This window comes from Erythranthe guttata, chromosome 8, assembly GCF_056151865.1.
Source record: "Erythranthe guttata isolate IM_541 chromosome 8, IM_541, whole genome shotgun sequence".
NCBI lineage: Eukaryota > Viridiplantae > Streptophyta > Magnoliopsida > Lamiales > Phrymaceae > Erythranthe > Erythranthe guttata.
In genome coordinates this window covers 14,313,585-14,340,230 of record NC_142540.1, presented here as the reverse complement: position 1 = coordinate 14,340,230, position 26,646 = coordinate 14,313,585, and the positions used below count along the sequence as shown (strand labels likewise).

At 37.5% G+C, this 26,646-nt stretch overlaps 2 protein-coding genes across 2 annotated transcripts; one reads left to right on the top strand and one right to left on the bottom strand.

The window, feature by feature from the left end:
* Positions 1 to 377: 377 nt before the first annotated feature.
* Positions 378 to 2,098, bottom strand: LOC105970879 (beta-amyrin 28-monooxygenase). Its single transcript, XM_012995697.2, has one exon. It carries the CDS (start codon positions 2,021 to 2,023, stop codon positions 533 to 535), a length of 1,491 nt encoding a protein of 496 aa, XP_012851151.2. The 5' UTR covers positions 2,024 to 2,098; the 3' UTR covers positions 378 to 532.
* Positions 2,099 to 14,268: 12,170 nt separating this feature from the next.
* LOC148768576 (uncharacterized) lies at positions 14,269 to 19,458 on the top strand. Its single transcript, XM_088821276.1, has 3 exons — positions 14,269 to 14,380; positions 18,688 to 18,790; positions 18,882 to 19,458. Exons 1-3 carry the CDS (start codon positions 14,269 to 14,271, stop codon positions 19,456 to 19,458), a joined length of 792 nt encoding a protein of 263 aa, XP_088677402.1.
* Positions 19,459 to 26,646: the final 7,188 nt, after the last annotated feature.

Genomic DNA, 26,646 nt, shown 5'->3' with positions numbered 1-26,646 from the left:
TAATTTTCCAAATTCATGAACTTCACTCTTTAGATGGCCAAGAGTCAAATACACTTTATTTTGATTTGCCTTATCCAACAGTTTAATCATTCGAACTTCAAATCCGCAATAACAATGATCTGAGAAGGAAAAAAAAAAATGGGTATATTAATCGAAATCCTAAAATCACTGATTGAAAGAGCTGTACGTAATCGACGGCTTCGGCGCCACCATCTTGTTACTAGTAGTGATCTCGTCATTATTACCATCCTTTTTGGGATTATTACTCGGTTGAGATTCGGAACCGTTCGATTGCATCATCTAGAAATTAATCATAGTTTTGGGATCGGTTTAGCAAGGTTGCGCCAAACACCCTATAGTGGGCTTATAAAACAATATAAAGAGAAGATTAATAGTTACATCTCACAATAATTCATCACAAAGGTACAAGATTCTGAGAAACCAAATCGAAACAAAAACAGCTCAAATTATCAGAGCCGTTGAAATGAATAAAAGAATTGAAAAAAATATTGGATTTGGAAATTAATATGGCTTAGTTTTCGTGAGGAATGAGGCGAATAGGAAGACCCTTGGCGGGAATCGGCATTGGATCGACGACAAATTTACCATCATTAGGAATCATCTTCTCAAACTTGAACCTCTTGACAAGGTGGTGCATGAAGACGAGGATCTCGAATCTAGCGTACTCTAGTCCGGGGCACATTCTCGGGCCCCCGCCGAAAGGAACAAAGGTGTAGGGTGCGGGCCCTGCTCCCTGAAACCTCGATGGATCGAACTTCTCCGGTTCAGGAAAGATTTCCGGGTTTTTGTGTGTTGCGATGGCGCTCCAGTATAGCTTGAAACCCTTTGGAATAGAGTAACCCTTGTATGAAAAATCTGCAATGGCTTCTCGAAAAGTTCCAGGGACAGGTGTCGCAAGTCTCATGACTTCACAAGCAACGTTCCACGAGTATTTCATCTTCTGTAGGTCTTCCCAGTTGAGCGAATCGCCTGGAGCTTTTGATTTCAAAATCTCCATTTGTTCGTTGTAAACTCCGTCGTAAATATGAGGAAGCTCGGCTAGATACTTGACGATAAAAGTGCAAGCAACGCTGGCACTATCACGGCCTCCAATCAACAAGCCCAAGATCTTATCCGCAATATCAAACTCTTGCATGAATTTGCCGTTTTCATCGCTGGTGAGAAGCATGTGGGATAGAATATCTTGGGTGGGCGAAGCTTTCCCTTCGGCCAAGTCGATTTTGCGTTGTTTGATGATGGAGAGAAGCTCTTGTCTGACAATCTTGGAGGCCTTAATACCCTTATTGAAGGGTGTCCCGGGCAAGTCAATGGGGATGGCAAACAAACTCGACGCCAAAAGATTGAAAGGCTTCGATAATCTATCGACCTGTTGAGGATCTTCGACACTCGCAAAAAGCCTGCATGCTAATTGGAAGGTGTAGTCTTTTGCGAGAGGCAAGACGACGACTTCGCTCTTGTTCTCCCATCCCTCTTCAAAGTGTTTTTGGGCCATACGGTCCATTTTACCGATGTAGCGACGAAGGGCTTCGGTTTTCAAGAAAGTGTGGAGCATTCTCCTCAATTTGATGCCCTCTTCTTCGGAAGAAGATCGAGTCGATGATGGGAAGATTTTGTCGATGCCACTTGGGAACCATGCCCTGACGAGCTTGTTCTCGTTCGAGAACAAGAATTTGTTGCCGCTCGCACCGCTCAATACGGCTGCCTTCTCGCCCACAAGGTGAGTTCTGAAAACACTGGATGAGTACTTAGCCACTCGGTCCAATACGAACTTCTCCGGGTGGCCCTTCCACCCCGCCCACAGGAAATGTAGGCTCTCCCCAACCAGGGGCCACCCCGTGTTTCCCGGAGGCAGGGGACCGGCGGCGGCGGCGGCGGCGGCGGCGGAGGAGAATTTGTTCTTGTTGCCGAAAAGGTGGTGGTGGAGGCCGAAAAGGAATGCGAATAATATCGAAATCGAGAGAGAGATGACATAGACTAACAAAATCATCGTCGTCGATTCCATAATATTTATGTACGTAGATACTTCAAATTAGTGTGTTTTACTGTGTGTATGTTTTATCAACTGAATGTTGTGGTTATGTTTGATTGAAATTGGACAGTTACATATATATAGTACGCAAAGAGTCAAACATCAAACATTGAATAATCTATATGATACGATTTATTATTAAATATATCGTTTAATTATTAGTTTAGTTAATAGTTTATTATTAATTAATTATATTAGTATATTTATGATATATATATGACCGTGAGTTAGGGTTAGGAGAATTATTAAGTATTTTATTAGTTTAGGTAATTATCTTTTCTAGTTAGATTAGGATTCTAGGGTTTTCTTATATTTAAATAGTCGTCTTGTGCTAGGGTTTTTATAATGAAGAGAAATAATAAAAGAAGAGTTTTCTTACGTTTAGTAAAGAAATCTTATGATACACAAGAGATCGTATCAATTGGTATCAGAGCGAAGTTGCGATTAACACCAACGCTTCGTTAGCAAGGCAGCGATTACATCAAAGCTACGCTGGAGCAAAGTTGAGATCACATCAAAACTTTGTGAAAATCACGATGTCAGAAACAAGTTGAGATCACATCAAAACTTTGTGAAAATCACGATGTCAGAAACAAGACGGTTAGAGCGATTGGAGAAATCCGTAGAGAAATTACGGATTAATTTTCAGAAATTGCTCGAACAAAGTCAAGGACGACGTCAACGCCATCACAAAAGCCGAAGGGACCGCTGCCGAAGGGACCGTTGCCCGTCACCGCCACGGCCATCGCCACCACCGCCACTGCCAAGCCTATCGTCGGAGGGAGAGGAAGAAGACGATGATGACTTTTTCGAAGAGCCCCAATTTTTTGTGAGTTCGCCGAAAGAAGAATTATTGGATTCAGTTGAAGTAATTTGGGATGAAGACGAGAAACCAACCAAGGAGGAGAACGAAGAATCACTCGTCTTAACTAAGGTAATTTGGGACGAAGATAAGGAATTAACCAAAGATGAGAATGAAGAACTACAATGGATATTGGGAGATTTCCATGATGTTGAAAGGAAAAAAAACGAACAAGAATTGGTGATTGTGAATGAACCGGAATCTGAAAAGGTAATTGAAGAGGCTTATTTATCGGGAAAAATATTGAGAATCTTTCCAAAAGCTTTTAGGAGTTCGTTCGATCAACATAAACAGTGTGGTAAAGATCTTGATCGTTCATCATGTTTTTCGGAGTCAGAGTCGGAGTCAATCGGGAAGCAAGTCGATGAAGTCAAACATAGGTGGAAACGCAAATTGACTCGAACCTTGAGGACAAGGTTCATTTCAAGAGGGGTGGTTTGATACGATTTATTATTAAATATATCGTTTAATTATTAGTTTAGTTAATAGTTTATTATTAATTAATTATATTAGTATATTTATGATATATATATGACCGTGAGTTAGGGTTAGGAGAATTATTAAGTATTTTATTAGTTTAGGTAATTATCTTTTCTAGTTAGATTAGGATTCTAGGGTTTTCTTATATTTAAATAGTCGTCTTGTGCTAGGGTTTTATTATGAAAAAGAGAAATAATAAAGAAGAGTTTTCTTACGTTTAGTAAAGAAATCTTATGATACACAAGAGATCGTATCACTATAATGGCTGCCGTCAATAATTAAATAATGATTTAATTATATTATAACTAGTTTTATTTAAAGTTTGTATAAATATATATGGTCAAAAACAAGGTGCTGCATGTGGCATGGAACAGTTTGTCGTCTAGTGAAAATGCACAATCAAGGAAGGAGCTGAGAATTAGAAATTCAGAGACGCAAGCTGAGATATTTTTTCATTATTAATTATCTATAATATATAGTTATGCATAATACAACGTGTGTTAATATATAAATGGCTAATTATGCATATATGTTATAGAAAAGTATAAAGAGAATAAATTTAAATTATCATTTTCTTGAATTATTTATGCAATTAGGTAGTCAATTGGTCATACAGTCATGACTCACCCCTTTGATGCCTTCTTTTCTTCTTTAACTTTTTTTTCGTTTAATTATTTAAAAAAAAATCAGGTTTTCTTTTTTCCAGAATTAATTAAAAAAATTTCCAAATCAATTATAATATTTTCGAATTCAACTACAATTTTCTTTTAATTTTCTTTATTTCATTTTTTTATTTTTCCATAGTCAACTATAAATTATCGTAAACAACTACAAAATTGTGGTGTTCAACAACAAGTTTACCAAAAAATGAAATAAAATAAAAATTATCAAAAACAACTATAGGAGAACCCGAAATCAACTATAAAGTTATGAAAACGACTATATTATTGTAAGAGACACCCAACAAAAATTAAAGGGGTAATGGCAAATAGGCCCATGACAAGGGCACTTAATTAAAAGAGGGACATCCTACTTTTTTGTCTTTCAAATAAATCCAGCCCATTCAAACTTATTTGCAAATAAGGAAAATCCTTTTATATATACCAAAATTACCCCCAATTCATTGAAACCCAATTTAACTCCAATTTCATGATTTATACCCCAATTTAGCCCAATTTCATCAATTAACCAATTTTAACCATAATTTCAATTTGACCCCAATTTTGACCCGCCACCACCGGAGACCGCCGGTCGCCGCCGTTGACCGGCGTTGACTTCTTTTTTTTTTTTTTTTTTTTTATAATTTTGTTTTTTCTTAAAAAAAATATTTTAATTAATATTACTATCTTGGCTGCTAAATTACTGTCTCCGGCAGTTATTTAACTGTCGGAGACAGTAATTTAACTGTTAATTGACTCTTTTTTTTTTCTTCAAAAATATTTTAATTAATATTACTGTATTCGTTGCTAAATTACTGTCTCCAGCAGTTATTTAACTGTCGGAGACATTAATTTAACTGTTAATTGACTTTTTTTTTTTCCTTAAAAAAATTATTTTAATTGATATTACTACCTTGGATGTTAAATTACTGTCTCCAACAGTAATTTAACTGTCTTAGACAATAATATTAATAATATTACTGTTCGGAAAAATAATATTCATAATATTACTGTCCCAAACAGTAATATTACTGTCTGAGACAGTAATTTAGTAGCCAAGACAGTAATATTAATTAAAATATTTTTTTTCTAAGAAAAACAATTAAAAAAAAAAAAGTCAACGCTGGAGACCGTCGGTCAACGGTGGTTGACCGGCCGGAAAAAAATTTCAAGAAAAAAAAGTTCAAAAAAAAAATAAAAAAATCAACACTAGAGACTGGCGGTCAACGCCGGAATGTGTCCGGAATCTGGCCGGAAAATAAACATTTCATAAAAAAAATTAGTTTCTGAAAAAAAAAAGTTTTGGGGGTTAATGTGATATATTTGTTTAAATCCGGGGTCAATGTGTAATATTAAGAAAGTTAGAGCACAATGGGTGGAATTGATAAGAATTATATTATTGAGGGTATTTTAGACTAAAGACATGGGGATGGGCTTAATTGAGAGACTGTTTTTTTTTGTGGACCAAAATGCATTTAAGTCCCATGTGATGGGCCTTTTTGCCATTTGCCCAAAATTAAAATAGAAAACAACTATATTGATGTTTTTGACTACAAAATTATTCAAATCAACTAACCAATCTAGTTTATTGACAAATTAAACTCCAAAACAATACAAATTTGCCCCAATTTAGCACTAAAAAACTCAAAAAGAAAAAAAATTAATGAATTTGGATTAAAAAAAAATGAAGCAAATCTTGTAGAGAGAAAACGAAAATGAATAAAAGAAAGCAAATTCGATCTTCAGCCATACGAAACCCTAAAGCGTGAGCACATAAGGGGGGAGATGGCGGCATCAATATTGTGGTGGAAGGAGGAGTGGAAGTCGGGCAGCCACACGACCACAAACGACGACCATCGACCAATAGCATAGATTCGGCACAAATCGAGAAGAGAGCAGTTTGGAGTTGCTTCTCCAATGGCGTCAACATGTAGAGAGAAAAGAAAGAGCAGTTTGTGGGGATAAGAAAAAAAAGGGAGGACAAAATATAATCAATTGTGTAATAGCGGTTGGGGTAGATTAGTTATATTATACAGTAATTTATTAAAAAAATATTTAATTAAATAATTCGGGGTTTCCACTAATAAAGTAAAAGGGGCCAAATCCACCCTTATTATGCCTAATGGGGGTTCTCACTAATAATTCCTTCTTATTTACTATTTTTACTTAAGAAAATAATAGGTTAAGTTTCGAACAGAAGCTCGGAGTAGCAAGGGTTTGTTGCCATGTAATTTTGACCACCACGAGGTCCGCTTCTGGTCTCGCGTTCAACCATCATTTCTCGTTGTCCTCTTGTCTTCCGCCTTTTCGTTTGCTTACCTAGGTAATCGTGACTTAGGCGCGTGGTCTCCTTGTTTCCAATGCCCGTTTATTAATGACCAATTTTCCAATACTTCCTCTCCTCCCGTTATACTTTTTTCCTTACCATCTCCTTCTCTTTTATTCTTGTTTTTCTTTAATTATCCCTACCAGAGTAGTGCGACTCTTGATCACCATGTACTTTTTATCCTCCCTTGTCTCCTCTTTGCTTGTTTTTCAAACCGTTTTTCGGCCATGGTTTTCCAAGGCACTTCCGCCTCTTTTTCTGAGAGAAAAAACTCCCTTCCTCCACCCATTCCGGTGTCCCAGAGAGGTCATCGTCGGCCTTCTAAAAAATGTGCCCATGGGCCTTCCTCCTTCCAGTTACGCGCCGGTTAGGGGAAGTCTGTGCCCAAGGGGAAGGCTACTCACTCTCTAGTAGATTCTTTTGACATTGACGTCCTCCGCTCCTGCTAGGGTTTGGATCCTTCTTATAACTTCTCATTCCTTCACCTTCTCGGTTGCCTTCCCATCCTCCTTCGGGATATCTTACTTGGTATTCTTGATCAATTTCGGTTGGGTATAACTAACCCCCTACACCCTTTTTATGTTGATGTTAGCCATATGTATCAAGTTCCTTTGCACTATTTCTATCCTAACGCCATAAAGTTCATATCTTCTTTTGATATAGTTTATGTGAGTCACGGCATTGATCCTCGTCCCGATTTCTTTTTTCAACTTTTTACCCTAAATAAGTCCCGCCCGGGATACTTCCACCTCTCCACTCGCATCTCCGGCCATCTCTTTGGTAGCATGATTACCAAATTTGATTCCTGGCAGTGGATATTCTTTTTCATTCGCTCCCCTTTCGCCTTGGCCCTTCAACAACACTCCGCTCTATGGGTCTCCTAAAGGGGATGTTACTAGTTGTAACTATGAGAGCGAGGTGACATCGTTGCTTTCCCTCGCTCATGCGCGTGTTTGTCACGTTGAGAAGATCGTGGGCAAACCTTCACTCTTCTCTTTTCCCCATTTATGGCAAACACCTCCCTTCGACCCTCGTACTTGGGGTATACATGCTTCTGTTTTGGTGTTTATATTTTAGATTGATTTTTTGCGAAAATATTTTATATCTGTTTCTTGACGATTATGCTTCATGTGATGATGTTTTAATGATCTCTTATTTGTTATAGGTGAGATCTACATGCTGATGGAGATGGAATTGGTTGAGAAGAGAGCTGCGGCAGCACCTGCGTGTGAACTTGCATAAACGACTGTTACCAGTGGAGCCTCTCGAGGGACCGATTTGCCTTCTCACAACTCGAACTCACCAACCCGACGTCCCTCTCCCTCGTGTACAACTCCTCCCGATGCTCCCTTAGTTGTTATTAACCTTCCAGAGAGCGAGACTGAAGGTCACATGGCGGTCGCTCTGCCTAGTCAGAGTCAAGGGTTGGCCAAAGCTCAGGGCGAGTTGGCGGTAGTGAGCTAGAAACGTCCTCTCGCCAGTGACTCCAAAAGAGCCCATGTAGATCTCTTGAGCCTCTTTTCCATTGCTGATCCAGTGCCCTCAGCGGATTTTTTCACCCATCAGCTAGCTAGGGTCCAAGCTTCTGGGGATGCCGCCTATCTTTGGATCTTCCTTACCTTTTGTTCAGTGTAGATTTTACACTCAATTTATACTTTCTTATAAGGAATTTTGTGGACTTGTATTGATATAATGGTTCTTAATGATTGATTTATTTTACTTTAGGTACAATTTGAAAATTCGGGAGTTTCAAGGATGAAACGAGCAAAAAACAGGCCAAAAAATGAAGAAAACATGTCGGAGGCTGAAAATTGGCCTCAGATGGCTGTGTGAGAATTGGCCTATTTCTGACATGCCCGTGTGAAATGCGGTATTTTGGCAGAAAGCTTCAAAATCAAAGACGGTCATGTGAGATTTGTACTGATTCTCACATGGTCGTGTGAAGAGACGCAAAATAGAAGTTTTGGAGTTTTAATTGCACAAGGAAACCCGGATCTTCTACCAAGTTGGAGCACCTACTTAAGAAAAAATACAAAAATGAATTGGAGACATTTTTACACAATCTTAGAGCAAGAAGAGCGAGACAACGGTGAATCGAAGATGAACACCTTGCAAATCTTCATCATAGTTCTTCTTTTATTTCTCTTTTTCGAATCTATGAATTTTTTTTTATGATGTTTTTCGTAGAGAACACGAGTACCAAAGATTTCAATCTTTGATTTTGTTGGAACCCTATGTAGTGATTTGAACCTATTTTTCAATATTATGCAAGTTTAATTCCATGCTTATTTCTTCTATCTGATCTTATTTAGTGCATCAATCTAGCTAATTTATGCTGCTATGTGTTACTCTTAAAATTGAATCTACAGATCGTTCTAATAATTAGAACATGGATAGAAGAGTCTTCGAGTAATCTTTCCATTTATTCTGGTAATAAATAATCCTTTTTCATATTAATAATAAAACACCTTGGCATTCTATATCTTTGTCTGTGGTTCAAACATAGATATAGTCCTTACAGTTATTACAAGAACTTGTAATTGATCTTTTAGGATCGTGAGATATTTACTTATGTATTATAACTGTTAAATGTGTTCCTAGTCGAAGGGTTACGCCACCAATGAGGATATCGGCCTTTCCCATTAAGAGACTAGCACTTAGTGTATGTGTACTGCATCTCATCAGTAAACGGTATTGTGATATTGGCATGCATAAATAGGTGCTCGTAAGTTGACGAGTTCACTGAACTCCCTCACCCTAGAAATCTCTAAGTGGTTCTCAATAATCGAGTAGATATATCTATGGTATAGTTGTACACTATTAGTCCTTAAGACCTAGACATCACCGTGACTTCACTAGAGGATCAGCTGTATCGTGACATGTCCCTGAGTTCCACCGAGGACTGCCCCAAGGGCCAGTGTTCGTGCAGTCAGAAATCTAGTGGGAGGTCTGTGCATTGTAGTCGGCGATTCGATCGCTAGAATAGTCTTGGATGTCCTGTGTGTTCCCATAGTTTGTAATCTTTAAGTCTCTAGCCAGAGCTGACTAAGTGATGATTAGGGAATTTGATTCTCTAAGTCATGCACGTACCGATTACAACACTTAGAACGATCGCACAGTTATTGAACTACTAAGGAGGTCTCAATGAACCAATGCCTCTAGTTCAATCGGGGCATATCAATCGAAGGGATCGTACTGTACGTTAACTATATCAAAAGGTTCTTGCAGGCACTTCATTTGTATCTAGGGAATCATGACGTGTAGTTGCTAGACGCCAATCTTGATTCCTTGGGTGATTAAGTTGAAACGAGCTTCATCTTAATCGTAACTCTAGGGACGAGTTTAAACCACAAAGGGTTGTGGACCCACGGCTAGCTTACTCCTGAACCATCGAGGGTCACACTGCTCGTGCACTCGAGATCTTTGAATAAACTGTCAAGGATAAAATGTTTAATCTTTGCATGATTGGAAGTAAATGTAATTGAGTCCAACATTCGTAATTTGGAATTATGAATGAGAATAAGAAAAGGAAAAGAATAGGCGAACATCTTAGTGAACTTTCTAAATTGGGAAGTTTCCAAATTTTGAAGGTTACAATGACGAGGACGTTACAATGATTCCGAAAATGTAATCGTTATAATTTTTTGATGATTGAGTTGTGAGAAACGAGCGAGTAAAGACTAACGAACTTAAGCTGTTGGGCCCGGTCCAACTTAAGCCCGTTAGGGCTTTTATACAAGAGACTATAAATACGTGATTTATAGGTCTTGCACAACACACAACACACTAGAGAAAACCCTAGCCGCTCTCTCCCACTCTCGGCCGATTCTCCCCCCTCCGCCGCCGCTGCCGTAGCCGGAATCGGCCTCACGCGCCGATTACTATTGGTAGTATCTTTCCTTTGTCTTTTTTTCCGTCTATTCTGACTTTTGAGTGTCTAGTGCCACGTATTTAATAGATCTTAGTATATAAGGTGAAATCCGAGAGGAGGAAGACCAAGGAGTCGAATTGCCGAGAAGCCGTAGCCAAAGCACCGCCACACGCGCCCCCACGCGCCGACCGAAGACCGCGCGTGGATCTCACGCGCCGCCGTCGTTGAACGCGTCAGTCGCCGCTGTACCGCTGGTGCTCCTCCCGACTGCACGGATTGGTTTCCGTGGCAGTTGCCTTCGATCTGAGAGTTTGCCTCACGCTTCAAGGGGTATTTTTCGGATCCGATTTTATTACTTGTTAATTTAATTATATTAAATTTTATGTTTATATTCACAGGATGAATTTTCATGAATTTCTATATGTATCGTTTGTATGGATTCATGATTTACTGCGAGCATGCTATGTGATTTATTATCGAATTAATTATACGCATGTTGTCTTTAATTTTTGCTAGAAGCGCTAAGGTGCGCAATTAATTGTTTAATACGAATCGAGCATGTGTTTATGTGAATTAAATTTTTTATTTCATGTAAAAAAAAAATTCCGCTGCGTACACGTGCATGATTCCCAACAGTTTTCACCGGATTAATGTGTTAATTGCACGTGGTATCGTAGACATATAGAATCACCTTAGGTAGACTTTCACGAGACTTGTTAGTTAATGCTTTATTCATAACTGGTTTGCATAAAAATATAGTGAATTGTTTATGAATAATAGACTTATAATACAAGCGACATCGGGTTATGAGTAATTTAGCGTCTCGGGTTAATAATCAGGAGTTTAATTTGCATAATAGAGGTTTAATTGGGTTAAGATTTATCGCATAGAGGGAAGATAAAATTCTAGGTCCCTTTTAATTGATATTTTCTTGTGTTTAATTGCTTTCTTAGTTAGTCTAATAATTTAGATCGTAAAATCTTGACAAACTTGTGTAGGCTGGATAAAAATCATAGTTGTTAGAATTCGGTACTTAGGTCTAGATAATTTAAGTGTTCCATGTGGGGCTTTTACTACTTGTTTGCGATACGTGCACTTCCGTGTTAGTATTTATACCAACAAGTTTAGTACTTTAAATAAACCGAAATTTAGAGTGATAAAACACCACTACTGATACATGTATAAACCGAAAGACATACGTCTAACACGGAAGTGCACGTATCCAATTCTATTAAAACACCTACAAGGACTTAACCTTAGAGTGATTTTCGATTTATTTTTTACACTAACAAAACCTAACTTAGACTCTATGAAACGGATAATAAAGAACAAAAAATTCGAATTTAAATTATTTATTTTTTATTTGTTTATAGACTCAAAACAGTAAAACAGAAGAGAAGAAGAAATGAAACTAGACGCCTCGATAAAAGAAACAGGAACAAACAACGAAGACACGAACACGACAGACTCAACGATAAAGATAAAGGATAAGCGAAACCTGTTCTCGATATTGGCCCTGGTTACCCACTGATACGAACCCGATACAAATTGTTAGGAAACCCAATACCTTATGCGGAAACAAGATCGAAACATCCAAAAAACAAGGAATCAAAGGGTGGAACCGCAACCCGTTGCCTATAAAGAGACAAGAACCTTGGTACGTGAAGACGCCACAATCAATTGCGAAAGATTAATTGATAAGTCGGGGTAAACGCACAGAATCCTCCGTTATGTTCGAAAAGTTCTTAAAGAACTAGAGAGAATAATCTCAATATATTAATCAAAATTCGTCCATCAAAATAAGTCAAATCGGCAACCTATTTATAAATGTTAAAAAGACTAATTTTTCGCAAGAAAAATGACTCCTACCTAAACAATAATACGGAAACTAGTAAATAAGAAAATGGCAATTTACAAATAAGCCCATCAATGGGTACTTATTCATAATGGGGTCGAGACAAAAAACTCTTTTACAAAAAAGTCCACACATTGTCCAGAGGTTTGTAAAAGACTAAAATAACCCCACACATTTTAATATGCTCCAATTTTATCCTTTAATTTAATTAAACCTCAATTTGACCCCAAATTTTACAAATCATTCAATTTTGACCCAAATCACAATTTTTAGTACAATTTCGTCTGTCGGCGCCGTTGACGCCGATCTCCAGTGTTGACTTTTTTTTTTCTTCCTGATTTTTCCGCCGGTCTCCGGCATTGACTTTTTCGATTTTTTGTCTTTTTTCTTTAACATTTTTTTACCCCCCACCATTTAAACAACAATATTGTTTTGGTTGACAGTAATATAGTTTATATTACTGTTAAACACAGTAAAATTAACTATACTACATTTTAACACATTAATATAGCTATATTAATCTATAGCACAGTTATATTAACACAATAAAAGTCATTATTATTGTGTAATAGAGTAATACTAATATGTTGACCATTCAACAAAGGTAAACATAATAAAAGCCAAAAGAATTAATATTGATGTGGTTGACAGTAATATTATTGTAACAACAGTAATATTACTGTCAACCATAGTAATATTATTGTATTTACAGTAATATTACAATAGTAGACAGTAATATTATTACGATACTCCGTCAACAACTCAAACAAAACAAAAAAACCAAAAAAAATAATAATATTGATGTGGTTGACAGTAATATTATTGTGTTTACAGTTATTTTACTGTCAACGACAGTAATATAATTACGTTGACTTGTCAACAAATCAAACAAAATGAAACAAAAATATACAAAAAAATAATAATATTGTTGTTGACTCTAATTGTATTGTCAACGACAGTACAATTACATTAATGTAGTGTCAACGACAGTATAATTACGTTAATTTACTGTCAACGACAGTATAATTACGTTAATTTACTGTCAGTGACTGTATAATTATTGTTAATGATAGTACAATTACGATCAACGTTTAGCGGCGGACGTAAAAACACGAAGAAAAAAATTACTAAAAAAAGTAAACACCGGAGACCGGCAGCGGAAAAAACTTACCAACAAAAAATAAAAAAAGTCAACGTCAAAAACCGGCGGAGGAAAAAAGAAACAAAAAAAAAACTCAAAAAATCAACGCTGAAAACGGCGGCAAAAATATAATTTCTGAAAAAAGAAAGAAAAAAAAAAAGTCAAAAGTGAATTTTTGTGGTCAAATAAATTGGGGTTACAATTAAGAATTGAGTGTAAAGGTTTGGGGGTAATATTTGTCATATACATTAATTTTTTTTATTTATAATACATATTAAAGGGATGGACTTATTGGCCAAAGAGATATAGCCCTTGAACCTAGAATAATAAAGATGGTTGGTCAGAGACTTATGCATAAAAACCCCATACAAAAATTATAACCATATAGAACTCTAAAATAATAAAATATAATAAATCCTAAAATAAAAACGTGCATAACTTGAACATCAAGTTGACTTACCAATCACCCTTGTAAACTCGCGTTGACATTTGGCTGTGCACGTGCATGCACTTAAAGCTCATTTAGATATTATTCCACTTCGAATCTCTCTTCGCTCAAAACATAAAAGTTGTAGATCTTTCAGTTAGAGTTAATCGGCAATTGGAATCCCCTTAATTGAACATCAGATGAGAGAGTTATTACTCGAATGGTAAAACTACAAAAGATAGGCGAAAATCTCGGATCCATGGAATTCGGCTTGTCCAACGAATTCTTCTCTTTCTTTTCTTCCAATTTCACACCATGGACCCTGCAACCAACTCACATGCGCTGACTTGCGTCATTTCGAATGCGAATAACTCCATTAAATTCACACGTTTTCGTTTATTCCAATTCTTCATCCTTGAGCTTGTCATGATTGTATCATACTCTCTTTAAAAATATTCGTCATCGAATCCGGACAAATCAAAAGGCGCATATGGAAACTCTCTTTCATGATCAACGTTAGACATTAGCTTATAGACATTAGCTTATATGGTCTAGAATACTCCAAAATTATTACAATCAACTTTCACACCGAAGGCAATGGGTACGGGTTTGCCGGGTCTTAGACCCGGAACCGACCCGTTTGGGGCGGGTCTGAGTAAGTTAAATGCTTCTGGATCGGGCAATGGGTTTAAGTTTCTAGAACCGGATGGTTTTCGGTCGGGTTACGGGTCTTATTGGAACCGACCCGTATAAATATATTATATTTTATAATTAGTCTATATATAAAAGTTAATTTATGATTTCATTTATCAAACTTTCAATTTTCATCGTGTTTATTCTCATTTACCCATTTTTCACTATTTCATTTTTTTTAATCGCATTTCTCGTAGGTAAAATCTATCACTTGTCGACCACCGCTAGCCGTCTTGCCTTGTGAACTTTATTTATCGTAGAAGTTAAATATAATTAATTATATAATTTTATTATTTACGTTATATCACTTCTAGAATTATTTTAAAATATTGTATTTTTATTTTTAGGTTATTTTGTTAACATAGAGAAGAAAAATATTATGAAAGTTCAAAAATAAAAAAAATTATGGTAACAAGTCTCTGGCGTGTCAGAACTGTTTAATTCGGGTATGAGTTGGGTCGGGTCTGAATTTTATATATTTTTCACGGGTCGAGTCTCGGGTTTAGGCAACCCGGCCCAGTACCAACCCGTTGATATACTTAGCTAGTACAACCAACTATATCAACAATCGAACAGGAAGATTCACCTTTATGGCACTGGATATGAACAAGATCATCTTCATGTATTGCATCACCATCTTCATAAACATCCACAATTGTAATTTGCATCTCGCTTAGCCCGGCAGTAACTCCGATGCATTGTTGGATCATATCACCTAGATGATATGTGTTATTATTTAAGTTAATTAGAATTAGTCAAATTATATGTTAGTGGGTATTTTTTATTAGTTGGCGTGAATTAAATTAGTGGAGTAGTGTAGTTTAGGGGTTAGTGGGATGGTAGTTTAATTATCATTTATGAGTATTATAAATAGGATAATTAGAATGTTACATGATACGAAGTTTAAGAATCAATTAATCTCCCTTTTGTCTTCTCTTAATTCTCCTCTTTATTCTTTCATAATTCATATCTCTCAAAATATTCTTTTTAATTCTTGAAACTATGTTTCTTTGTTCAAATTACCACGTAACAATGGTATTAGAGCCGTTACATTCCATGGAGGCATGTAACCAATCAGATGCTGAGTTTTTTGTTGAGGTTATTGAAACCCTAGCTCGACACGAATCAAATTTCGACAAAATACACAACACCCTCTAAGTTGTTCTCACTGAACTTCGAGCTCAAAGAGCCTCTTCCAAACCCGAAAATGATGTCAACCCCTTTGTTGTGGGAGAAACTGTTGGAATTTTCATGATTTCCAATAATTAATATTGAGTAATATTAATTTAATTATGTAAAGATTAATTTCATGTATTTACTTGATCAAAATCATGAAGTAAAGTGAATGAAAATTGTCTTGATTAAATGGTTAAAGTTTAAAAGATGTGCGCTCGGTGTGATCGAGTGATAGGACTAGTTTGGGTTTACATGTCCACAAATATTACTTTTGGGGACATTTAGTAATTAGTCAAATTAATTGACCCAAAATCTAAATAATAAAATATTTGGCCCAAACCAAATATTTAATTAATTGGCCCATGACCAATTAATTTTCCTATGCTTTTTGAACTCGTAAAAAGAAGAGACACAACCTTCTACTTCTTCTTCAACCATTGCAACCCTCCATGAATGGATTTCCACCGCCTATAAATAAAGGCAGAATCTGGCCAATTCTGTACTGAATTTAATCGGCAATTACGAGATAGTTCTTCATATTCTTATTTCCCTTCGTCAAAGTTCCGTTCGTTGTTCAAGTTCGCCGTGGGTCGAATATTCGTGCAAATATTTGACAACCGATCGTTGTACCTTGGGAGACTACCGGGAAGAGACTGTGCACCGTTGACAGCCCGAAAATATTGTCTTAAGGGAATTGCTTTGGCAAGCCTCGATCGTTCTTTGTAGTTTTCACAATTCCTCTTTTCGACAAACAAGTAAGTATTTTCAATTTACGCAGATTGTTATTAATTATACCAACAGAAATATCACTACCAGTCAAGCAAAAAATAAATATACCTACAACACACTCAACTCCAAATCCTGCCCCAAATACAAACCTCAAACAACAAATCTCAAAAGTCGTCGCGGAAAACGCAATGGAATATTTTTTTCAAGCCAAGCAATATTTTGGAATTTCAAATTATTGTCCAAGATCAGCAGGTGCACCTCGATTCATTCTGTTTGGAAGGACTCACTTTGGAACGAAATCGCTGGTTAATTAGGTTCAAGGGCTCGTCAGTAGGGGAAGATTTTACTAAGGCGTGCTCTACCGTTTTAGCCCTACCGAATTTGACGATCCTTCCGAAGCCCTCACTCGTTTCATAAAACAAACACTCATTGATGCCATTTATCATGAAGAGTTCGAGCAACTCTCTCAAATAATTGATGGACCACCCGACCAACTGAATTAGCAAAATGTTCCCATATACGTATCAAGACTATATCCTTGAGGACAAGGATATTTTGAGCGGGCGGGAATGATATATGTTATTATTTAAGTTAATTAGAATTAGTCAAATTATATGTTAGTGGGTAGTTTTTATTAGTTGGCGTGAATTAAATTAGTGAGGTACTGTAGTTAAGAGGTTAGTGGGATGGTAGTTTAATTATTATTTATGGGTATTATAAATAGGATAATTAGAGTGTTACGTGATATGAAGTTTAAGAATCAGTTAATCTCCATTTGTCTTCTCTTAATTCCCCTCTTTATTCCTTCCTAATTCATATCTCTCAAAATATTCTTTTTAATTCTTGAAACTATGTTTCTTTGTTCAATTACCACGTAACACTAGACTTATTAGGTGAGTCTTATTACTGCAAGAATTTGATTTGAAAATTCATGATCGTATGGGTAGCGAGAACCAAGTAGCCAGTCATTTATCTAGGTTAGAGAATAAACTGAAAGATAAAATTTCCATTAGTGAAAACTTTCCGGATGAACAATTACTTGTTGTGAATTTGTTGGGCTAAATACCTAACACGCAAATGCACGTATCGCAAACAAGTAGTAAAAGTGGACTCGTGAGAGTCGGATGTCGATCCCACAGGGAATACTTAAATTATCTAATCCTAAGTACCAAATTCTAACAATTATGATTTTTATCCAGCCTATGTAAGGTTGTCAAATTTAATCAATTAAACAATTAAACTAATTAAGAAAGCAAATAATCACGAGAAAATATCAATATAAAAACGAATCTAGGATTTTATCTTCCCCCTATGCGATAATTCAATACCCAAGTAAACCTCTATCATGCAAGTTACGATTCTTGATTATTAACCCAAGACACTAAATTACTCATAACCCGTTGTCGCGTGTATTATGAGTCTATTATTCATAAACGATTCACTATATGTCTATGCAAACCAATTATGAATAAAGCATTAAATAACAAGTCTCGCAAACGGCTACCTAAGGTATTATCTGTATGTCTACGATAACACATGCAATTGACACACTCATCCGGTGAAAACTACTCGAAGGCTCTCCTATCCTTGTTCTAATTATTAAAACGATATGTCAATCAATTCTAACAATAACATATAGCAACATAAATTAGCTACGTTCATGCGCTAAATAAGATCAAATAGAAGAAATAATCACGGAATTTAAACTTGCATAATATTAGAAAAATAGGTTCGATTCACCACAAAGGGTTCCAACAAAATCCTAGATTAAAAACTTAGCTACTCATGTTCTCTACGAAAAGCATAATAAAAATACGAAAAAATCATAAAAGTTGAAAATAAAAGTAAAGGAAGAACTATGATGAAGATTCGTCAAGTCTTTGTCTTCGTTGCTCTCTTCTCTTGCTCCTAGATTGCGTGTAAAAAGATAAGAGGTCCAATTGTGTGCTTGGCTTGGCCTTATATAGGGTGTAAAAATATAGGAAGGCGGTTTCCTTGTGTAATTAAACTTCCTTCACTGCGCCTCCTCGTGATCTCGGACGGCCGTGTCAAAATTAATACTGAAACTCGGACGGCCTTCCGGGCTTCTATTCTTCGAAGTTTTGATTTTTTTACTTTTGGCCCACTTTTTCTCCGAAATTGCAGTTTTTACCCCATAAGTTTCCAATTCTTCAATTTGTACCTAAAATACAAATAATCAATATTTTAAGCACCAATTATCGTTAAAACACACTAAAAGCTCCAATTAGAAGGTACGATTATGTGTAAAAATATACACTTAACAATAATCAAGAATTACCATGGTATGCTAATTCTTTAGTTAGTGATGTACTACCACCTGAGCTTACTTTTCATCAACAGAAAAAAGTTTTTACATGATGTGAATTACTACTTTTGGGAAGAGCCCTTTTTGTTTAGGCAATGTAGTGACTTGGTCATTCAGAGATGTGTACCGGAAGATAAGCAAAGGGATATACTTTTTCGTTGCCACGGTTTGGACTATGGGGGACATTACAGAAAGGTAAGCGAACGGCGAGAAAGGTGCTCCAGTCATGTTTCTTTTGGCCAACTATTTTAAATGATTGTCAGAAATTTGTATTAACTTGCGATAGATGCCAGTGTGTGAGCAATATTTCTCTGCGGCACGAACTCCCATTAAATATAATGATCAAAGTAGAGCCATTTGATGTACGGGGAATTAATTTTATGGGACCTTTTGTCCCGTCTTTCAATAACCTATACATCTTAGTGGTCGTCGATTATGTATCTAAATGGGTTGAAGTGGCCGTCTTTCCTACTAATGATTCTGCAGTGGTTTGTGCTTTCTTGAAAAGAAAGATATTTACTCGATTCGGAACACCGCGAGCAATTATTAGTGATGGTGACACACACCTTTGCAACAAGCATTTCAAGGCACTCTTGGCCAAGTATGGTGTAAAGCACAAGGTCACATTGGCGTATCATCCACAGAAGAACGGGCAAGCCGAGGTCACGAATCGTGAAAAGGTTGTTGCGCGGAAGGATTGGTCCAGAAAATTGGATGATGCACTTTGGGCATATCGTACAGCTTACAAGACTCCCCTTCGAATGACACTGTTCCGATTGATCTATGGAAAGGCATGCCACCTACGGGTTGAGTTGGAGTATAATGCGTTTTGGGCCATCAAGAAGCTAAACTTTGATCTCTAAGCATGCAAGGAGAAACGAATTACTCAACTCAACGAGCTCGATGAACTGAGATTGAATGCTTACGAAAGCAATTGTATTTACAAGGAGAAAACCAAGCGGTGGCACGACAATAAGATATTGCATCGGGAATTTCACAATGGACAATTGGTGCAACTTTTCAGTTCTCATCCCAAATTATTCCCGGGTAAACTCAAGTCAAGATGGTCAAGACCTTTCACCTTGCTCGAAATATTTGCACATGGTGCAGTCGAGTTATTGGATTCCGGTATAGAAAAATCTTTCAAACTCATAGGCAGCGCCTCAAGCATTATTGGGGAGGAGAATTGGATCATCACCAAGTGACTTCCATCACTTTCTCTTGAACAAAGAAGCAGACAAAGTCTAGTTGAAGACTATAAACTTAGCTTTTGTCGAAAGACAACCCGGGATTTTAGTCCTTTTCATTTCTTTTACTTTGTTCTTATTTATTTTTTAGGATTATAAGAATGCAAACTAACAATTGAATCATATTTTTAATTTTTAGGTCGAAAACTTGCATGTTTGAAGCTCGGACGGCTGTCCAAAAAACAAGGTAAAACTCGCACGGTCGTATGAGAAAAAGCCAGCTCTCTGCCAAAATTTGGCGTTTCGCACGGCCGTGCCAAAATGATATAAATACCACATGGTCGTCCGAGATTTGGAGTTGCTTCTGTTAAAAAATTTTGTTTCACACGGCCGTGTCAGGAAAGAGTGCATTTTGCATGACGATCGTGCTAGTTCAAACTTGAAACAGGAGCATCCGTCTTTTTGCACGACCGCCTCAAATCTATTCAATTTGGGAGATGGCCGTGCTAGTTCAAAAACCGAGGCAGTAATCCCCGTTAGTTCACACGGCCATGTGAAACAAGTTCAAAAACTGACACGACCGTGCCAGCTATACAGAAGGCGTACTAAAGAGGCGCAACCTACTCAGCAGTCCACACACATTTCAAATTATTTCTTCATTTCTCCTTCGAGCCCTTACTTCTCTATCTCAACTTTTGTAAATTTTTCTCTTGAATTTCATTCAAATTTTTCAACCCATCCACTAAAAACACTTAAAAGTGTTAGATTGTTGTTGGTTTTGGCTGGGAGGATTAAAGATTATACAAAAATCTCCAAACCCTAGGTTTTTCAAGCACGCGCAAAAGGTGTTCGACAGTTTGCCCAAACCAAGTTTGGTGGAATTTTTCGCGCCGATTCTTCTCCAATCCTATCCGAATCTTCTCCAAATCACTCTCACAAGCATTTCTTCCAACAAGCGAGGGAGAGGAGATGAATCCTCTGGGCAAGACAAGAGGAAGGGTAAGAAAGTCGTCGAGGTTTCGAGTCTCGATGAAGATGTTTTTTTGTGTGGAGGGGTCCAAAACTCTCTTTCAAAAGCAAACCTCTAAGAAGATACTCACGGAGCGAATATACAACATCACATTGGCTCAATTCCATCATTTGAATCAATATTTTATGAGACGAGGGTGGCAATCCATGTTGGAGCCGGCGGAATCCTTCAATCTCTCACTAGTCAAAGAGTTCTATGACATCCACCTAATTCACCAAGTTTCAGATCGCCATTGAAGCACGATCCAAGAGAAAAAAGTCGATTGGGGAAGGCCATCAAATCCTTCTACAAACTAAAAGGTGACGCGCGCAAATGGGAACAAATGCGAGATGAAGTAACAAAGGATCAACTCGGAGAGGTTCAATGTTATGGGACACCCATTTGGGCCAAATTCGCGAATGAGAACTTCTACGAGCTAGAATGAAAGTGCATCCACCAATTCGGCAAAGTGTGCCTTACTTTCATATGCGCCAATTTAATCCCCAGCAAGTCCTTGAGCCAAATCAACCACGAAAGGTGTGACCTCGCCTACTACATCCTTAAAAGAATGCCTATCAACGTCGGCGAAATCATTTCCGACCAACTGGATATCTATGAACGACAACTCCAAGGGTTTCTATTTCCCTTGCCCCGTGACCGGTCTATGCAAGAAAGCCAAGGTTCCAACTAAACCGCTGGATATCGACCAAAAATCCGCGACCCCATCAGTGGCCGAGCGGCTCGCCAATTCAAAGCGCCCGTCTACGGTGGATAACAAGCTCTAAACTCCGACCCATACGAGGGCCTGAGCACAAGCTCGGACCACTGATTTCTGAGACGGACGGAGCGAGATGCGGTGATCACGCAACTGGTTGGCCACTTTGGAGTACAAAGTCAGCACGATCGAGTCCTTACAACGGTGGTTGGGGAAGATGCTCCAGTCTATCATACGCCACCTAGAGTGCAGTACACCCGAGTGTGCCAAGCTGGCACCTTTACCGGCATTGATCCTTGAGCCAGTACATGAGCTTTCAAACGATGAGGATGATGGTCGTGCACAGGAGCGCGGTGATGGAGGAGAACAGCCCGGCGATAGGCGTGTCGACTAGTCAGATGTTTTCTATCCTTGAACTTTGTGCTAATTACATTGAGGGCAATGCAAATTTTAAGTTTGGGGGTGGATAATTACTTGATTTTATGTGCTTTAGTTTTTTTTAGTTTGCATGCTTTAGCATATTTTTTTTAGTTCAATGTTAGATTATTTATTGCTTTTGATTAAAAAATATTAAAATAACTGGTAAAGATTGATACATTGATAAATCATGATGATGAGAGATGGTTGATGTTTAAGGACGAAATTGCTTGCTTCGTTGTGATTATGATCGAACTTTGATGAGCTTTCGATTCAAAGTGTCTTAGGAATGAACCATTGTTACGAATCACGAATTATGCCTTGTTTTGGGTGAAAGTTTCGTGTTTCAAAATTGGAGTTAGTTTATTCTATACCATATAGTGTTCGGTTTTAGAACACACCTTAGAAATTTGCAAAGTGAAGTATTGAGTCATTGAGTAATTTGAGAAGTGATTTGGGCCTTCTTTGAACCGTTTGAGCCTTTCGAGCCTACCTTAAAAAATCCTTAGAACCTTGATTGAGCCTTGGAGAAACGTTGTTCTTTCATTTAGCCATGTTTAAACGGGTAGAATAGGTTGATATTTCTTGAATATATCCCTTGGAGTATGGTCGAAAAAAATAACAGCGAATTCTTCTTTTTCTTCGAAGAAAAAAAAAAGAAAAGGAAAGAAGAAGAAGAAAAGGAAGAAGAGAAATAGAAGGGACGGACAGGGCTTGAGCAAAAAAATCAAAATAAAAACTCGAATCATCACTTCAAGAGCAAAAGTGGAGACTTTTGAACTCTTGAAAAATCTAGTTAGGTAATAAATCCTTAGAGGTGAAGCAATAATTTCAAAAGCCAAATCTTAGCAAAAACATCTTTAGTCAAGAAAGAGAGCTAAAAATTCCTTTAGTGCAACTCTTAGTTGCTAATTGTGAGATGAAAGGAGAGGAGTAGTCACTTTTACCCATATTTTCTAACTTGTACCATAAGCCCAGCAATTGAAAGTCAAAAAGTCTCACTGATCCCAATAACTCAATTATTTGACATTAGCTCAGTAAAGAGATTTGGTGAGTTTTTGGAGCCGGACATTGCAATGTAAGCATAAATTTTGTCCATATTTAGATTACAAATATGGGATACTTTAAGCGATAGCATGGTTTGTGATTTTTAACAATGGTAAGTGAATCATTGAATTGCGAGCTTGCGAATTTTTGAGAATTGTCATGATAATTGAAAGTTCGGAAAACGTGACGTTGACCATTAATCTATGTGATGAGGTGCATTTCTTGATTGTGTTACTTTGAAAGTTGCTAGTGTTTGCTTGAGGACAAACAAAACTTCAAGTTTGGTGGTGTGGTGAGTATAGATTTTACACTCAATTTATACTTTCTTATGAGAATTTTTGTGGAATTTTATCGATATAATGGTGTTTAATGGTTGGTTAATTGTATTTTACGTAAAATTTGAAGATTTGGAAGTATTAAGGATGAAACGAGCAAAAATGGTCAAAAAAGGCAAAAACGGAAGAAAATATGTCGGAAGCCAAAATCTGAGACGGCCGTGTGAGATTTGCACTGATTCTCAAATATCTGTTTGAAGACACGCGGAAGAGCAATTTTGGAGTTTTAATTGCACAAGAAAACCCAGATCTTCTAGCAATTTTGGAGCAGCTATTTAAGGTCAAATACAAGCACAAATTGGAGACATTTTTACACAATCTTAAAGGAGAGAGAGAGAGAGAGAGAGAGAGAGAGAGAGAGAGAGAGAGAGAGAGAGAGAGAGAGAGAGAGAGAGAGAGAGAGAGAGAGAGAGAGAGAGAGAGAGAGAGACACGGAGGATCGAAAACGAAGAGCTGACAAATCTTCATTATAGTTCTTCGTTTATTTCTCCTTTCCGAACCTATGAATTTTAATATTTTATGATGTTTTTCGTAGAGAACACGAGTAATTAAACTTTTAATTTAGAATTTTGTTGGAATCCGATGTGGTGATTTGACCGATTATTCCAATATTAAACCGGGCCAAGCCCACTTCTCTCAGCAGCCCACTTTATAGGAATCGGCCCACCACCACTTAAGCCCAGGTTTGGTTATTGTTAAGTGTATATTTTTACACTTTATCGTATCTTTTTATTTGAGCTTTTTGTGTGAATTAACGATAATTGGTGCTTAAAAAGATGATTTATTGTATTCTAGGTACAAATTGAAGAATTGGAAAAGTTTGGGGTCAAAACTGCAATTTTGGAGAAAATATGGGCCAAAAGTGAAATAATCAAAATATGCTGAAAATTGGCTGAAAACAAGCCCGCACGGCCGTGCCAAAATTAGCCTATTTTTGGCACGGCCGTGCCAAATGCTGAAATTGGGCAGAAGGTTCAGCGATTCTCGCGCGGCCGTGCGAGAATTGCACTGATTTTCGCGCGGCCGTGCCAAATCACGCCGGAGACAATTTTGGACTTTTAAACACACAAGGAAACCTCGAATCATCTACCAAGTTGGGACATCTATTTAAGCCCAAACCAAGCACGAATCAAAGGACTTTTGGACACAACCTTGGAGCGAGAGGAGCGAGAGAACGAAGAATCGAAGACGGAGAATTGACAACTCTTCATCATAATTCTTCTTTCACCTATCTTTTCTTAATCTATGACTTTTATTACTTTTATTATGTTTTTCGTTATGCGTAGCTAAGTTTTTAATCTAGGATTTTGTTGGAACCCTATGTAGGGATTGCGAACCCTTTTTCTTGAGATTATGCAATTATGATTTTATGATTATTTCTTCTACTTGTTATGATTGTTAGTGCATGAACTTGATCAATTTATGTGCTTTATCTGTGATTATTGGGATTGACTCGACAGAGCTATTTTGATAATTAGACGATAAGTAGAAGAACCTTCGAGTAGTTTTCACCGGATGAGTGTGTCAATTGCATGTGGTGTCGTAGACATACAGATATCACCTTAGGTAGTCATTTACGAGACTTGTTAGTTAATGCTTTATTTATAATTGGTTTGCATAGACATATAGTGAATCGTTTATGAATAATAGACTCATAATACACGCGACAGCGGGTTATGAGTAAATTAGTGTCTCGGGTTAATAATCATGAATCATATATTTCATAATTGAGGGGTTTTGGGTGAGCAATTCTTGCATAGGGGGAAGATGAAATCCTAGGTCCGTTTTTATTGATATCTTCTCGTGTTTATTTGCTTTCGTAATTAGTTTAATTATTTAGTTGATTAAATTTGACAACTTTGCGTAGGCTGGATAAAAATCATAATTGTTAGAATTTGGTACTTAGGATTAGATAATTTGAGTATTCCCTGTGGGATCGACATCCGACTCTCACGAGTCCACTTTTACTACTTGTTTGCGATACGTGCACTTGCGTGTTAGGTATTTAGCACCCAACAAGTTTTTGGCGCCGTTGCCGGGGAATACGACTATATTATCTATTTATTCTAATATCAAATTTAAGCAATTTTTCTTACTTCAGCCATTTAATTTTTATTTTTTTTATTTTTATTTATTTTTATTTTTATTTTTAATTTTTATTTTTTGTTTTTGTTTCATGTCTGGTTACAATGTTCGGGCACCTCAAACGGGATATGAATGGCTTCCATCTGACGAATACCTCCAAAACACCTATGATATGCCTCCGTTTTGTTCAGCATGTGGTGGAAATCATTATTTTATTTTATAATTTTATTTGCTTATTTTATTTTTATTATTTTTGTTTAGGTACTTTTTATGCGAATGGAAGAAGAGAATAATCGTAGGGGAGATGACCAAGGGCGCTTACCGAATGCGGCAGGAGAGATCGTCAACGAGCAAGAGCAACGTCAGCTAATTAATCCACCACCTCGTCAACGAGCATTGCATGAGTACACTGTTCCAACACTCAATGGGTTTCAATCAAGCATCCAGCAGCCCCCCATTGAAGCCAACAATTTAGAAATTCGAGCGGGACTACTTACTATGCTCCAAAACAATGGGTTATTCAGCGGATTAGCCCATGAAGATCCGCATCTCCACTTGGTCAACTTCCTCGAAACGTGTGATTCGCATAAGAGGAACGGAGTGTCGCCGGAAGCACTGCAGCTCCGCCTCTTCAAGCACTCTCTCCAAGGAGCCGCAAGAGAATGGCTACAAACTCGTGCACCGCATTCCATCTCGTCTTGGCCCCAGCTAGCACAGCTCTTCATGAATACGTACAACTCCCCAACCAAAACTGAGAGAATCCGGAGAGAAATACAAAACTTCTTACAAGAAGCCGGTGAAGCGTTGTTCGAGACGTGGGAGCGATTCAAACAATTAATTCGGAGATGCCCGAATCACGGTCTTCAAGAGTGGCGGCAACTTCAAATATTTTATGATGGATTGCAAGATAATTCGAGAACGGTGCTCGATTCAGCAGCTGGCGGTATGTACATGAGCTTGACATATGACGAAGCTTACGAACTTTTGGAGCGGATCGCAAGGAACAAATACATGCGGGCATCGGACCGGTCAAATAGCGGAGCCAATAAGACGGAAGGAATCTTAGAGTTAGACGGGGTCACCGCAATCACTGCCCAATTAGAGAAGCTATCAAAGCAAGTAGCAGCATTGCAAACTCAGCAAGTCCATGCAGTCCAAATTCCCAACCAGTGCGTAGAAGAAACGGAGTCTCTAAATTATGTACATGACACTAATCGACAACAGAGGAACCCGTACTCCAACACTTATAATCCGGG